The 15,620-nt window shown below is 37.3% G+C and overlaps 1 protein-coding gene across 2 annotated transcripts; it reads left to right on the forward strand.

Annotated features, from left to right (window-relative positions):
- The first annotated feature begins 583 nt into the window (after nucleotides 1-583).
- On the forward strand, nucleotides 584-13,783 carry LOC131020018 (clathrin heavy chain 1-like). Of its 2 annotated transcripts, XM_057948649.1 has the most exons (30): nucleotides 585-911; nucleotides 1,214-1,418; nucleotides 2,165-2,253; nucleotides 2,346-2,424; nucleotides 2,509-2,636; nucleotides 4,462-4,560; nucleotides 4,637-4,745; nucleotides 4,870-4,949; nucleotides 5,034-5,261; nucleotides 5,345-5,410; nucleotides 5,803-5,919; nucleotides 6,103-6,300; nucleotides 6,422-6,538; nucleotides 6,701-6,760; nucleotides 6,838-6,924; nucleotides 8,067-8,150; nucleotides 8,251-8,385; nucleotides 8,484-8,546; nucleotides 8,622-8,726; nucleotides 8,909-9,021; nucleotides 9,123-9,375; nucleotides 9,450-9,586; nucleotides 9,671-9,949; nucleotides 10,037-11,039; nucleotides 11,151-11,636; nucleotides 11,740-11,910; nucleotides 11,985-12,170; nucleotides 12,549-12,671; nucleotides 12,870-12,980; nucleotides 13,221-13,783. In XM_057948649.1, the coding sequence occupies exons 1-30, from the start codon at nucleotides 867-869 to the stop codon at nucleotides 13,383-13,385; spliced, it is 5,121 nt and encodes a 1,706-aa protein (XP_057804632.1). In that variant the 5' UTR covers nucleotides 585-866; the 3' UTR covers nucleotides 13,386-13,783. The 2 variants fall into 2 exon arrangements, with proteins under 2 accessions (XP_057804631.1, XP_057804632.1); XM_057948648.1 differs by having other exon boundaries at nucleotides 584-911; nucleotides 8,484-8,726.
- Nucleotides 13,784-15,620: the final 1,837 nt, after the last annotated feature.

Consider the following 15,620-nt stretch of genomic DNA (forward strand, 5'->3'; position numbering starts at 1 on the left):
CTGCAACTCAACCAACTCCATGAACTTTTCAGCGACTTCGTCGGAATCGGGCGAAGAATCATGTTTAGGTGACGACATTTTTGGAAGAACGAATATGATATTTTGCAAGAAAAATTGTAGGAAGAAGAAGGAGTGAGTTGTGATGAATGAAAGTGAGTTGTGAGAATGAATGAGGGAGAAGTATTATTTATAGAGAGAAAAGAAGGAAAAAAAAAAGGAAAATGGGCTCAACGGTAAAAGAGCCGTTTAAAAAAAAATAAAAATAAAAAAAAAATCGAAAATAGGACGAAAAAGCCGTTGGAAAATATTTTTTTTTTATTTCGGGCGCGTGCAGAGCACGCGCCGCTCGAGTGCTACCCGAGCACTCGAGCATTCCTCAAGTCGCCCCCGCCGCAACGCACCTACTCGACCGCAACGCCCTCCTCGAGTAGCCACTCGAGGAGTGCGTTGCGGGTGCTCTAAACACGTTATTAGGAATCACATAACCTAATTGCAGGAGTACCTACAGGACACAAATATCCTTCGCTTTCTCTCAGTAGCAGCACACTCTGCTTTCTTTTTTCTCCTCATATTTGCTTTAGATTTTAGATCTCCCTCCCTCACTATTTTTCATTTTCCGACTCAGCAAAATTCCATTTTCGCTGTCGCATTTGCGTCTATATATAATACTGTACACTTCTTTACTTAGTTTCTTCTGCCTTTAGAAGAACCCCCCCTCTCTCTCTCTCTAGATCTTCTGTTTCTCTTCGGTTAGAGGGTACGAGGGTTTCTCCTTGCTTTCCAGATCTCGAGAACATCTGTGATACGCCGTCGTCCTTGGCTTAGATCCGCAGCTTCGATCTCGAAGCCTTGATTCGTCTCCAGCCATGGCGGCTGCCAATGCTCCGATCACCATGAAAGAAGCGCTTACGGTAATCGCAATTTCCGCACTTCCTCACGCTCGATTTTGTTCTGACTGTCTCTTACTCATTTCTACTCATTTTAGCTTTGTGACTGCTAATTTGGAATGTATTTTTTTCTGAATTTGGATGAATTTTTGCTTGATTTGATGGGGTTGGTTGTTGCAAGCTGCTGGTGATTGTCCATTTCGTATTTAGACTGTTTTCCGTCTACTTTAGTTTCAGATCTACTGGCTTTGTTGTAAGGTTGATATAGTCTCAATGTTGTTGTTAGTTGGGATGAACTTTGACTGTGTTTTATTTTGTGCTTACAGTTGACTAGCTTAGGGATCAATCCCCAGTTCATTACTTTTACAAATGTGACGATGGAATCTGATAAGTACATCTGTGTTCGTGAGACTGCTCCACAAAACAGCGTGGTGATTATCGATATGAGCATGCCATCACAACCACTTCGGCGGCCCATTACAGCCGATTCAGCACTTATGAATCCAAATTCTAGAATTTTGGCATTGAAAGGTGAACAATTTCTACTGAACGCTTCTGATTAATTAAATCTTGGCATTTGATCTGTGGTGTGTATTAGTTTCTAATTAAAAGTATCTTGTATGGTGTAAGCTCAGACAAAGTTGCACTGGTGTTTAATTTATCTGAATAGTGAGAGCAAGTTCATAAAATAGCTTATTGGACCAGAATGGGGCTACAAAAGCGGTCTTCTACTAAAAAGTCTTATTTTGACTATTCATGTATTCAAATGAGGAAAAGCAATTGGGAATATTCTAGAAATTGAAAACGATAGAGAATGGGTAGCAAGGAAGTATATTGAACTTAGAGCCACTAAAAGACAGTAAAGGCTCTGTAGATGTGCTTGAGGAAACAAAACTGAGAATCTAATACAGGAAAAAATATCCTAGTTATGTCTAAAGCTTGCAGGAAGCTCAGTGTGAGCAAAGTCAACAGTAACTAGTACTAACAAATTGTGGCAGCTTGATTAGTGAAGAATGAATTTAAGTTGGGAATTCTTATTATAATAATGGATCCCTAGAAGTGTTTTAGCTTTTCTGCACCATTGTTATTGTGTGGAGCAATCACTCTCCTTTATAATGTTTTTGGTTTGAGAAATATCATCTCAGAAATTGTCTGGATTAACATGTCATGTATTGTTATGCTCTATTGCCAATCATAAACAGTTCACTGAATAAATATAATCGATTTTGCTTCCTTTTATCATGATCTTACTGAAAAGATTAGTTTCCTTGATGAAGCTCAACTTCCCGGAACCACTCAAGACCACCTGCAAATATTTAATATTGAGGCAAAAGCAAAGATGAAGTCCCATCAGATGCCTGAGCAGGTAAACTTTTATAAACAGATGCTTGAAATATGAGCATATGGTTGAAGGACTATTAAAAAAATGCTGCAGTATTGTAATATGCTTCATGACAGGTTGTATTTTGGAAGTGGATAACTCCTAAGATGTTGGGTTTAGTTACGCAGTCCTCAGTTTATCACTGGTCAATCGAAGGTGAGATGCCATCACTTTTCCCTGTTCTTTTATTTGTTTTGCACTATCTTTCTTCTTGAACTTCATTCATCTTGCTGTGAGTAGGTGACTCGGAACCTGTAAAGATGTTCGATAGAACTGCAAATTTAGCAAACAACCAGATAATCAATTATAAATGTGATCCTTCTGAAAAGTGGTTGGTTTTGATTGGGATTGCTCCTGGTTCACCCGAGGTGCGTGAGAACTGTTTTTTCTTGGCTCAACTGCAATTGCTAGATATTGATCATAATACTTATGGTGCCAATGTTGTATGTGTAGAAGCTATTTTCTAAGTGGTAATGTAATGGTTTACTCAATTAACTATTTCTCTGTTGCCTTTTGCTATAATTTTTGAAATAATTTAAGGGGCCGTTTGATTTGCAGTTTAGGATTGATTAGGATTAAAATTATCTTGAGAAATTAGTGTGGATTAGTGTGGATTTATATTATTTCATGGGTGTTTGATATCATGGCTACTTAATCCTATATTATGTTTGATATCCATAGGATTATGTTGGATTATATTATCTAATACCAAAACTATCCTCACATAATTTTAAAAATATCATGTGTGTCCACCATTACTTGATCATTTGCATCGATATGCGTGAGGAAGGGTAGCAGAATTTTTATCCAACTTCTCAGTATTAAATTTATCCGAGGGGGGGGTGGGCGGATTATTAGTATGGGTTAATCCCACAAAATAGCATGGAGAAGTAGGATTAAGTAGGAGTTGACCATATTAACTGCACATGATATCAAACATCACACTAATCTGTATTAATTTAATTTATCCTACCTATAAACCCATATCAAACAGGCCCTAAGTGTTTAGTTAAAACTTGTTTGTTTTAATATCTCTAGATCTAGTTTCATTTTTATGAAATATTCTTCAAAGTGAGCATGATATTTTTGTATGAGCGCCAGAATTGTTTGCCAGTGAACAGTTTTTAAGATATAATCACATTTGACGCTTTATTTGAACATATGGATTTATAGAACATAATAGAGTTTGTACCTACCACAATCCCCCACATACCTCTAACGATCTTAAATATGGTTTATTGCATTTTATGTTGATGTATTAAAATGAGAACAATCAGGATTCAGTCTGCTGCTGTCTGTTATTTGAGTTTTATATAGTAGGTTTTATGGATTACGTGACCATGATAACAAACATGGAGGACAACTTTTGAATAGAAACAGACCAGTGGGATTATGGCTTTTTTTCATACTTATTTCTAAATTATTTTGACATTTTCTGTCTCTTGTCCCAACAAGAGATTGGAAGAGTGAACTGGAAATGATTAATGTATTGTATATGCACACTTTTGCCTGTTGATGTAGAATAAGTCTTTAAATCAATTAAACTATCCGTGAATGATCTCACTTCTAAGTCTATTATGTACTCCCTCTGTCCACGATATCATTTCCACTTTTGTCATTTTGGTCCGTCCACAATATCATTTCCACTTCCATTTATAGGAGTAGGGTCCACATAACACTTTATTTCCCTCCACACATTTATTGTGGGACCCAACCTCCACTCACACCAATACCCACTATTAACAACTACTATCCATCATTTTCTTAAAACCCATGCTGTCCACAATGTGGAAACGATATCGTGGACGGAGGGATAAGAAAGTACTTGTAAGCAAATATATTGTGTTATGTTTATCTGCTGATGTATAGTGCTGCATTGATTATTTTGAGTTGGTCTAATGGTCAACTTGTAGCTGGATAAGCCCTTTCAGCTGATATATATATATGTGTGTGTGTGTGTGTGTGTGTGTGCATTTCATATAATGTTGTTGCAAGGTATCTATTAAATGACCTAGTATCACCGGAAGCACATACATTTACTACATTTTCTTTCCAGGCACAGTTGTAGTATATTGACATATTTTGATTTTGTGCCACAAATATATATTTTAGCATTTGGAATTGGAATATATCTTTGTACGTTATTTTCTGTTTACTTCACATAATCTTACTAAGATGAAATACCCTCTTCAGCGGCCTCAATTGGTCAAAGGAAATATGCAGCTGTTTTCTGTGGATCAGCAAAGAAGCCAAGCTCTTGAAGCTCATGCTGCATCATTTGCTTCTTTCAAAGTATGTGTTCCTTCTCTAGGTGTGATGCTCTTATGCTGTTGCTGTCTTCAATATCTTACATCGGTTCTTTGAGCAGATAGCTGGGAATGATAAGGACTCCATCCTTATTTCTTTTGCTTCAAAAAGCTCTAATGCTGGTCAGGTGACATCGAAGTTGCATGTTATTGAGCTTGGTGCTCAGCCAGGTGGATATATATTTTGATAATTCTTTCTTATATATATTTTCGAAACTGGTTAGGATACAATAGGCCTATCAGTCTCTTACAGGTTTTACTTGAGCTATTGCTTAATTAAATTTTGCATTTGTAGGAAAACCATCTTTCACTAAAAAACAAGCAGATCTGTTCTTCCCTCCAGACTTTGCCGATGATTTTCCAGTAGCCATGCAGGTTTTTTCTTCTTTGAGTGACATCTACGTCTATTTTGTGCATCTATTCTTCATACCTCATACTTTTATTGTTTTGTTTACACAGATATCACATAAGTATGGCCTTATATATGTGATTACGAAGCTTGGGTTACTCTTTGTATATGATCTAGAAACTGCCACAGCAGTATACAGAAATAGAATTAGTCCGGATCCCATTTTTCTGACATCAGAAGCTTCATCTATCGGAGGTTTTTATGCGATTAATAGGCGGGGGCAGGTGTTACTTGCCACAGTAAATGATGCAACTATTGTGCCTTTTGTCAGTGGTCAAGTATGTTTATCAACTTTTGTGTTCTATGACTTAACGATATATGTTTTCGCTGCACCCATTCAATCTTCAACAATTATTGCCAGTTAAACAATCTGGAGCTTGCTGTCAATCTTGCTAAAAGAGGAAACCTCCCCGGCGCTGAGAATTTGGTAAGTCGATCTTAGCTGCTGATGAACTAGTTTATCCTTTATTTTCATGATAGCAATGGTTAATGGCTATTACTTTACACATTGTGGAAGTATCTTGTTAGTAAATGTTTCATCTTTATTGTTAATTAAAGCAACGTAAACATGTGAATCACTTATTCTTTTACCCATTTTGTTAATATAAGAACAAAATGTGAAACATGTATAATGATTTCATTCTCACTGTATGCAATGCATGTCACTTCTGGAATATTTTGGTGACCATATGGATCCATCATCTTAGCATTTGAAATGTGCTTAATTTTCGGGCCCTCTCAAAGGTCTGGTTTTAATTCAAGGACACTCTTTAATGGAGAACAATATCGTAACTTTTGTCTATCTTATAAATACCTTAGGTTGTCCAGCGTTTCCAAGAATTATTTGCTCAGACCAAGTATAAAGAGGCTGCGGAGCTGGCTGCAGAATCTCCCCAAGGCATCCTCCGGACTCCTGAAACTGTTTCCAAATTTCAGGTATCTCTTGACTTTTCAATATTAAATCTCTTTATCAGCGCCCTGTATGTGTCTAGTGAGGATGTAATTCCTCATGCTATCATTCTCCACAAGTAATTTATAGCTACATACTGAATTAAAAGCTGGCCTTGTTTCTATTGTGTGGTGATAGTTAATCAGCACATTATTTTTTCATATTTTCAGAGCGTTCCCGTTCAAGCTGGGCAGACACCACCATTGCTGCAGTACTTTGGAACTTTGTTGACTAAAGGAAAGCTTAATGCATTCGAATCTCTTGAGTTATCTCGTCTTGTTGTCAACCAAAACAAAAAGAATTTATTAGAGAACTGGTTGGCTGAAGATAAACTGGAGTGTAGCGAGGAACTGGGAGACCTTGTAAAGGTGAGATTTAACCTAGGTTTGGAATGTTAGCTTTCTTCATATATTGATACACAGCATTCTGTCTGAGATCTCACCTTCAGTTGCGTTGTATGAACTAGTTTCTTTCTTGTCTATATTGTAGACGGTTGACAATGACCTTGCCCTGAAGATATTTATCAAAGCTAGAGTTACACCAAAAGTTGTTGCAGCATTTGCTGAGCGTCGGGAGTTTGACAAAATCTTAATATACTCAAAGCAGGTAATGTGCATGATCAATGTTGAAATATCATACCCCTTTCTTATATCTTACCCTGGATGATAGTGATGTTCGTTGGGGTGTTTCTGTTTCATTTTTATCTCATTATCCTTCTGATGTTATACAAGGGTTTTTGTTAAATGAGAAATTATATTCATGGAACAGGTTGGCTATACTCCTGATTACCTGTTCCTTCTGCAAACAATTCTCCGGTCTGATCCTCAGGTACTTTTGATCTGTGTAGAGCAAACTCAATACTTTCTAACTGTGAAGCTGTAACGATTTCTTTTTGCTATGTGAAGGGAGCTGTTAATTTTGCCCTTATGATGTCTCAAATGGAAGGAGGTTGCCCCGTTGATTACAACACCATTACTGATCTATTTCTTCAGGTTTGAGTGCTTTCTTCATCTTGTCTATTTAAATTTGTATTCTAACAGTCATGACTCTTCTGTTAGGGGTCTTTACTTTTGAGGATTAGCCTAGATAGATAAAAACGTTATAGGATAATCAATTATTTGCTAAGATGACTTGAAACTTTGGGATATCCCAAGGCCCTTGACAACGTTTAAAAAGGCATTTTCGAGGTGCAACTTGGTGCGGGGCAGGCATAAATCGTGACTAACGCGATGCCTCACCTGGTGTGGACGGTGCAAACGCCTCGCTTCCTGCGTGAAATTTTCAGATTTTTTAATGCATTTCATGGGCTTTATTTATTCGAAATTAGATGGGCTGATCTAACCCTAATTTTAATTGGGCTGCTAAATTGAAGCTTTTACTAACAAATTAAAAAAAAAAAGTTACTTCTAAAAACCAAAAACTAAAAACCTTGCGATAGAACAGAAAGAGAACTCCCGCTCCCGCTCTTTCATCTCAGTCTCCCTCTCCCTTTCCCTCTCCCTTTTCCATTGCAGCAGGTGCTAGCTTCTCCACGAATGACACAAAACATAAAGACCGAACAGCATGAGCAGGTCATGAAGATGAAGATGGAGTTAAATAAGATGAATATGAAGATTATGAAGAGATGGAGATAGATGGAGATGGGGATGATTCAAGCTTCTCGGACCTTTAAATATTTGATTATGGTTAATAATTATGACTATTAGACTTGAGTTTAGGATTTTAAAAACTTATGGCATATAATAAGTAGTTAAGAACTTATGTTTTTATGTGTTTTCATATATTTGCTATGTTTATACATGTTTTATTGTATTGGTAATAATTTTATGTGTTTTTTATGATTTATGCTTCAGTCTTACACCTCGTGAGGCGGAAGAAAAACACCTTGCCTCATAAAATGTTTTTTAAAACCTTGGCCCTTGATAATTTCTATCAGTTGAACTATTGTTGCTTGATTCATATAACATTGAAAGGGTTGGACTGGAGAAATCCTAGTAACGAGGATAAAAATAATCGTTGAAAGTAAACGCCCCTTATTGTTTTCCATGTTTTATGTTTGAAATTCTTATTACATATCTAAAGTTTTTGAGACAGCTGATTAGAGCTTCTTTCTTCATTAACTATTTTTCTCCAGAGGAATATGATTCGTGAAGCAACTGCATTTCTGTTGGATGTCCTGAAACCTAATCTACCAGAGCATGCACACCTGCAAACTAAGGTCAATCATCAATCTTCTTATTCCTCTACTGAATTATTGTCACTCATGGTGACCTTGACTTTGCATGGAATCATGATTTCCTATATCCTATTAATTTCAGGTCCTGGAAATCAATCTTGTGACTTTTCCCAATGTTGCTGATGCTATTTTGGCAAATGGGATGTTTAGTCACTATGACAGACCACGCGTTGCACAACTCTGTGAGAAAGCAGGTCTTTACGTGCGAGCACTTCAGGTTATATTTCTTCATTCATTTTTTGCTTTTACTGTACAGTTGCATCTTCATATTCATTTTCCCAAATCTTTAATTAAACATTATTTATGTGCCTGCAGCATTATTCGGAGCTGCCTGATATCAAGCGTGTCATTGTTAATACTCATGCGATTGAGCCACAGGTTATGAAAATCCAATTATATCTGTCTTTTTCTCTAAATGGTTATTCAATGCTTAATGATATGTATGCATTTCAGGCACTCGTGGAATTCTTTGGTACTCTTTCCAAAGAATGGGCACTGGAGTGCATGAAAGATCTTCTACTGGTCAATTTAAGAGGAAACCTTCAGATTATTGTCCAGGTATGATTGTAGATCTATAGTGAAGTATTTATGATATTTAAGAATATGGTGTCCAAGTATTCTTTTGCTCACATGTCTCTTTAGATATTCTTTTTGGACACCATACTCTTGGAAGATGTGGAATTAAACATTGTCCTTGTTTATTGCCTTTACTGATTCTGATTATTCATTGTTTTATGCAGACTGCTAAAGAGTACTGTGAACAATTGGGAGTTGAAGCATGCATAAGGCTGTTTGAGCAGTTCAAGTCCTATGAAGGACTATACTTCTTTTTGGGGTCGTACTTGAGCTCCAGGTAATCCATTTTGGAAGCCATTTATTGCAAATTGCAAAGGAAAGGTCTCTTTCTCTGGTACTGATTTGCTAGTTTTCCTACTAATTATTCTTTACTGGCAGTGAGGATCCTGACATTCATTTCAAGTACATTGAAGCAGCTGCTAAGACGGGACAGATTAAAGAGGTCGAGCGTGTTACAAGAGAATCAAATTTCTATGATCCTGAAAAGACTAAGAACTTTTTAATGGAAGCAAAACTTCCTGATGCTCGGCCACTGATCAATGTGTGTGACCGCTTTGGTTTTGTTCCGGACCTCACACATTACTTGTACACCAACAACATGCTCCGCTACATTGAAGGATATGTACAGAAGGTATTCTTTTTATCAAAGTTGTTTACCATTTTGAAAAATCCGTTTTTCGTGAACTGACTGCTTTCTCTTGATAGGTTAATCCAGGAAATGCTCCATTAGTTGTTGGGCAGCTCCTAGATGATGAGTGCCCTGAAGATTTCATTAAAGGCCTGATTTTGTCTGTCCGTTCGCTGCTCCCAGTTGAGCCTCTGGTGGAGGAGTGTGAAAAAAGGTACCTTGTATAGTTTCATATGTTATCTTAAAAGGATGCATGTTGTGTTGAATTGTTATTAATGCCATGTGGTGTGGGGTGCAGGAACCGACTTCGTCTACTTACTCAATTTTTGGAGCATCTTGTGAGTGAAGGAAGCCAAGATGTACATGTACACAATGCTCTGGGTAAAATCATTATAGATAGCAACAACAATCCAGAGCACTTTCTCACAACAAATCCGTACTATGATTCACGTGTTGTGGGTAAATACTGTGAGAAGCGTGATCCTACCCTTGCTGTTGTCGCATACCGGAGAGGACAATGTGATGATGAGCTTATTAACGTGACTAATAAGAATTCATTGTTCAAGCTGCAGGCCAGGTTTGTGATTTGTGTAGGTTTAGTAGTGCCAAGTTTTTCAGTTTCACATATTTTCTAGAGTACGATCCTTTAGTTTTATTGTTTCAGGTATGTTGTTGAAAGAATGGATGGTGATCTCTGGGCCAAAGTTCTTGATCCTGAAAATGAATTTAGAAGGCTGCTCATTGATCAAGTTGTATCCACTGCTTTGCCAGAAAGCAAAAGTCCTGAGCAAGTTTCTGCAGCTGTTAAAGCGTTTATGACTGCTGATCTTCCTCATGAACTAATTGAATTGCTTGAAAAGATTGTGCTTCAAAACTCAGCTTTCAGCGGGAACTTCAACTTGCAAAACTTACTTATCTTGACTGCTATCAAGGCTGATCCATCTAGGGTTATGGACTATGTTAATAGACTTGATAACTTTGATGGCCCGGCTGTTGGAGAGGTGGCTGTGGATGCTCAATTGTATGAAGAAGCTTATGCTATTTTCAAGAAATTTAATTTGAATGTCCAGGCTGTTAATGTGTTGTTGGATAATATTCGAGACATCAACCGTGCTGTAGAATTTGCTTACCGTGTTGAAGAAGATGCCGTCTGGAGTCAAGTGGCTAAAGCTCAACTCAGGGACGGGCTAGTGAGTGATGCAATCGAATCATTTATTCGTGCTGATGATGCAACTCAATTTTTGGAAGTCATCCGAGCTGCAGAGGATGCAGATGTGTATCATGACCTTGTAAAGTATCTTCTTATGGTTAGGCAGAAAGCAAAGGAGCCTAAAGTAGACAGTGAGCTTATTTATGCATATGCTAAAATTGATAGGCTGGGTGAAATTGAAGAATTTATTCTTATGCCTAATGTGGCCAATCTGCCTAATGTTGGTGATCGCTTGTATGATGAAACTCTATATGAGGCTGCAAAAATTATTTTTGCTTTCATCTCCAATTGGGGCAAATTGGCAAGTACTTTAGTAAAATTAAAGCAATTCCAAGGTGCTGTTGATGCTGCGCGGAAAGCTAATAGCGCAAAGACATGGAAGGAAATATGCTTTGCCTGTGTTGATGCTGAGGAGTTCCGCTTGGCTCAAATTTGTGGCCTCAACATTATTGTACAGGTAACTGAATGTAGTGGACACTATTATATTAAACTTCTTTTAGTTTCACAATCAGTGAGCTATAAATCAATAGTATCTATTTCCCATGTCATCATTTTGTGATTTTCACAGGTTGATGACCTTGAAGAGGTTAGCGAGTATTATCAGAATAGAGGATGCTTTAATGAGCTCATATCTCTTATGGAGAGTGGTCTAGGATTGGAACGTGCACATATGGGCATCTTTACAGAGCTGGGTGTCCTTTATGCTAGATATCGCCATGAGAAGCTCATGGAGCACATCAAATTGTTTTCTACTCGTCTCAATATTCCCAAACTGATTCGTGCATGTGATGAACAGCAGCACTGGCTAGAACTGACTTACTTATATGTTCAGTACGATGAGTTTGATAATGCTGCAACAACTGTGATGAATCATTCCCCAGAAGCTTGGGATCACATGCAATTCAAAGATATTATTGTCAAAGTTGCCAATGTGGAGCTATATTACAAAGCTGTGCACTTTTACTTGCAAGAGCACCCTGATCTCATCAATGATGTTCTCAATGTGCTTGCTCTTCGCGTAGATCATACCCGTGTTGTGGACATAATGAGAAAGGTTAAGACTTATTTTTGATATCTTACTTCTATTTCACTGCACAATTTTGTGGCCATAGTCTAAGTTGTAACTTTTTCTTATTACATTTTCTGATGTTCTTTAGGCGGGCCACCTGCGTCTTGTTAAGCCATACATGGTAGCCGTTCAAAGCAATAATGTCTCTGCCGTCAATGAAGCTCTCAATGAGATCTATGTTGAAGATGAGGATTATGAGAGGCTACGTGAATCAATTGACTTGCATGATAACTTTGATCAGATCGGCCTTGCTCAAAAGGTGATTGTGTTCCCACATCATAATTCATTGGCCTTTAGACATTTATATTCATACATTCTTCTTTACCTTGGCAGATCGAGAAACATGAACTTCTTGAAATGAGACGAGTTGCTGCATACATTTACAAGAAGGCCGGGAGGTGGAGGCAATCAATTGCCTTGTCAAAGAAAGACAACCTTTACAAAGATGCAATGGAGACGGCTTCACAATCTGGTGATCGTGAACTGGCAGAGGAGTTGCTTATTTATTTCATTGAACAGGTAGAATTGATGATTCTATTAATCTGCATGATTTATGTTTCTATCTACCTCTAAATAGTGCCAATAATGTCTATTCGTTTTGCTTATGTTTGATTTTGTTACTCTTATACAATTGGTGAGCATAAATTTGTTGGTGCTTGTTAACTTGTTGGATTTGGGACAATATGAGTTTCCAGGATCTCATCTGTAGTATTTTTATGCATAAATACTCGACATGTATACCACATGTTTACACATGTCCTTGCTTCTATTATGCTGTCCTGTCATACTATATTGTAGCAGACTTGGTGCTCTATTGCTTGAATAAGATTCCATAATTTCCTCAAGAGCTCAATTGGTCAAAAGTTGAATGTCTAATGTTGGTTGTTGTTTTTGTAGGGTAAGAAGGAGTGCTTCGCGTCGTGCCTCTTTGTCTGCTATGATTTAATTCGCCCAGATGTTGCACTTGAACTCGCCTGGATGAATAACATGATTGATTTTGCATTCCCGTATCTTTTACAGGTAAATCTCTCTCCTTATCCTCCTGGTTGTTTGTGCATGCCTTTAGGGGTGTGGGCATACTATACAATAGCTGCATATTTCTAGGAAAGTTATAGAATGTTCATTGAGAACTAAACCCATATAAAACCTTAAGTTTTCTGTTTTTTTTTGGTTTTGTGTTTGATTTTAAAGGATGTACTTTCTAATCTTCTTGTGCAGTTTATCCGGGAATACACTGGCAAAGTTGATGATTTGGTTAAGGACAAGATTGAGGCTATCAAAGAAGAGAAGGCTAAAAAGGAAGAAGAGAAAGATGTTGTCCTGCAACAGGTTCTCTCTCTCTCTCTCTATATATATCTTTAACTAGAATCAGGCATCATCAAAATGTTTCAAGCTGCAGGAGAACCTTTTCGAATTGCAAAATTAGTTGTACTTTTTATTGATTGACGAATGTTAAGAAATTACATTCTCTCCTTTCCTTCAAAAAAAGAAAAAGAACGGTCTTATTTTTATAATTTGATGTGAACCTAATTTCATGCCGTCACTAATTTGCTTGTGTAATTGCTGCAGAATATGTATGCCCAACTGCTTCCTCTTGCTTTGCCGGCGCCTCCTATGCCGGGCATGGGAGCTCCAGGAATGGGAGGGGGCTTTGCTGCTCCTCCCCCACCCATGGGTGGTATGGGCATGCCTCCAATGCCCCCATTTGGCATGCCACAAATGGGGTCCTACTGATGTGTTGATTTTTCATAGCCGGACGTTTCACTTGACTAGAAAAAGGCATTCGAGGTGGGGGCGTCATGTTTTCATAATCTACAGTGTTTTTCCTCAGCCGCTTGGCTCGCCTGGTCTTCTGGACATTGATGGGACAGATTACAGAGGCCTGCTCCAAGGGGAAAGTAATTTGATCGGAGGCTGAGGCTTAGTCCAAGAGATTAATTTGATTTGGTGTTTTGTCTGTGATAGTGTGGATAAATATTATATATATATAGATATATTTCTTTGTAATATTCTTTGTTAGTTGAGGCAATTTTTTTTGCAGCTTTAGGCAAAGCTGAGGATAATGTGTACTTTATACAAGCAAGTGTCCAGGATTACGAGACATATTGTACCGAATGTTTGATTTTTCTTCATTTTTTTGTGGTTTAGTTTTGAATTTTGTAAATTTACTCAATTGGGGCCGGTTGGTGTTTCTTTCGAGAAGAGAAGTGTTGCTTTGCGGCGAGAAGGTCCAGTCGTCCAAGTAGTGTAATGTAGTTAAACTTTGTTTCTATTTTTCGATGAAGTGAATTCATACATTTTTGGCTACTTTTTGTATGTACTTCAGTAGCAATTTGAGCATTTGGAAATTTTGAAATGTGAAAATTAATGCCCCTCTGTCGCAATTTAACCGGCCATAAAGGATGGGCACGGATGTTAAAAAACAAATGGTTCATACTAGTGTGCATATGTTAACCAAGTGGTAAGACCTTAATATTCAAGGTCAAAGGTTTTGGTTTCGAATTTCTTGTGATGCGACTTTTAAATTTCTTTATTTAATACTCTAAGTTTATAAAAAAAATAAAAAGAGGTGGTCTCCTGTACATTCGGGTTGTACCCCGATCCAGATTTTGACTTAGTTGGACTATTCTGACTTATTTTTTCTTAAAATGACACTAACACTATTTTATTTTACAAATTGCACTATTTCAAAAATAACACTAACACTATTTTGTTTTATAAATGACACTATTTTGAAAATGACACTAATACTACGTGTGAAATTACACTAACATTATATCGAACTGACACTAACACTTGACATTCGAATAGGATAGTCTCAAATCTGGGTCAAGATCCGGGTCGGGTACGATCCGAGTGTACCGTACACCCGGGTGTACAAAATATTTTGTGAAAAAAAAATTCATACTAAATTTTCTCAAAAATACGTATTCTAATGGTCTAAAAAAGATATCTTCGCAAGCCAAACTTGATTTCTGAGGCTCTATGACCATACCGCTTGAGTTCCGTGCACATCAGCTTTTCTTCTTTACACATCTTCGCTTCACCACTTCAAAATCCTTTAAAATTGTCCTAATCCCTTTAGAATTTGACAAAACGATGAAAAGGTTCTATTAATTCTGCAATTAATTCCAAAAGATAACATTAGCTAAGTAGGAATTAAGCGTTAAAATCCACAAAAAATATCCAAAATATATGCTTGAAATACGCCTACTAGTACGCAGAAGCAATGCAGACTTAGAAGTGGCCTCAAGTGATTCACTAGCTAAGATGTTTAATTGTATAATCTGGGTTCGCTTTCATGTTGATATTGCTTTAGCTGGAAAAAAGCGTGAGTTTGTTAGTCTTTTCTTTTACTAGTTTGTTATTGAGTGTTAGGGTGTGTTCTATTTGATTGTAAATTTATCATGGAAAAAGAAAGGATAAATAAAATTTAAACCTTTAAATCCTTCTTTTATTTTCCTACATGACCCTTACTCATTCTTATCACACCATTTTTGGAGGGATAATATTATCCCTCCTTTGTAGTGTAAATGAGGAACGAGTAAGGGTCAAGTAGGAAATGTGGAAAAAAAAAGCAAAGATTTAAAGGGTGAAATTTTGTTTATCCCTCATTTTTTTCATGATAAATTTATAATCAAAGAGAACGCTCCCTTAATGAAAAATGCACTAGGCAATCTTGTGAGTTTGCAGTTAGTTTATTAATCGCAAAATTCCATGGCTTCGGTTAAGTTTTTCAAATCGAGACGAATTGAAATAATCTTTGGGTTGTGAAGGAACCATAAAATTTGCAATTTGAGCAAACACAACAATTCCTGTCCACGGAAACGAATGGCAAGAAATCTGAAAATGTAATTGTGCTCACACTGATTTCCTATGTGTAGTGGAAAAAATCCGACTGACCAGAGGTCAGCGAAATCCTCGCCAGAGGAATCAGCGAAGTCCTCGCCAGAGGAATCAGCGAAATCC

Source organism: Salvia miltiorrhiza, chromosome 4 (genome assembly GCF_028751815.1).
Source record: "Salvia miltiorrhiza cultivar Shanhuang (shh) chromosome 4, IMPLAD_Smil_shh, whole genome shotgun sequence".
NCBI classification, from domain to species: domain Eukaryota; kingdom Viridiplantae; phylum Streptophyta; class Magnoliopsida; order Lamiales; family Lamiaceae; genus Salvia; species Salvia miltiorrhiza.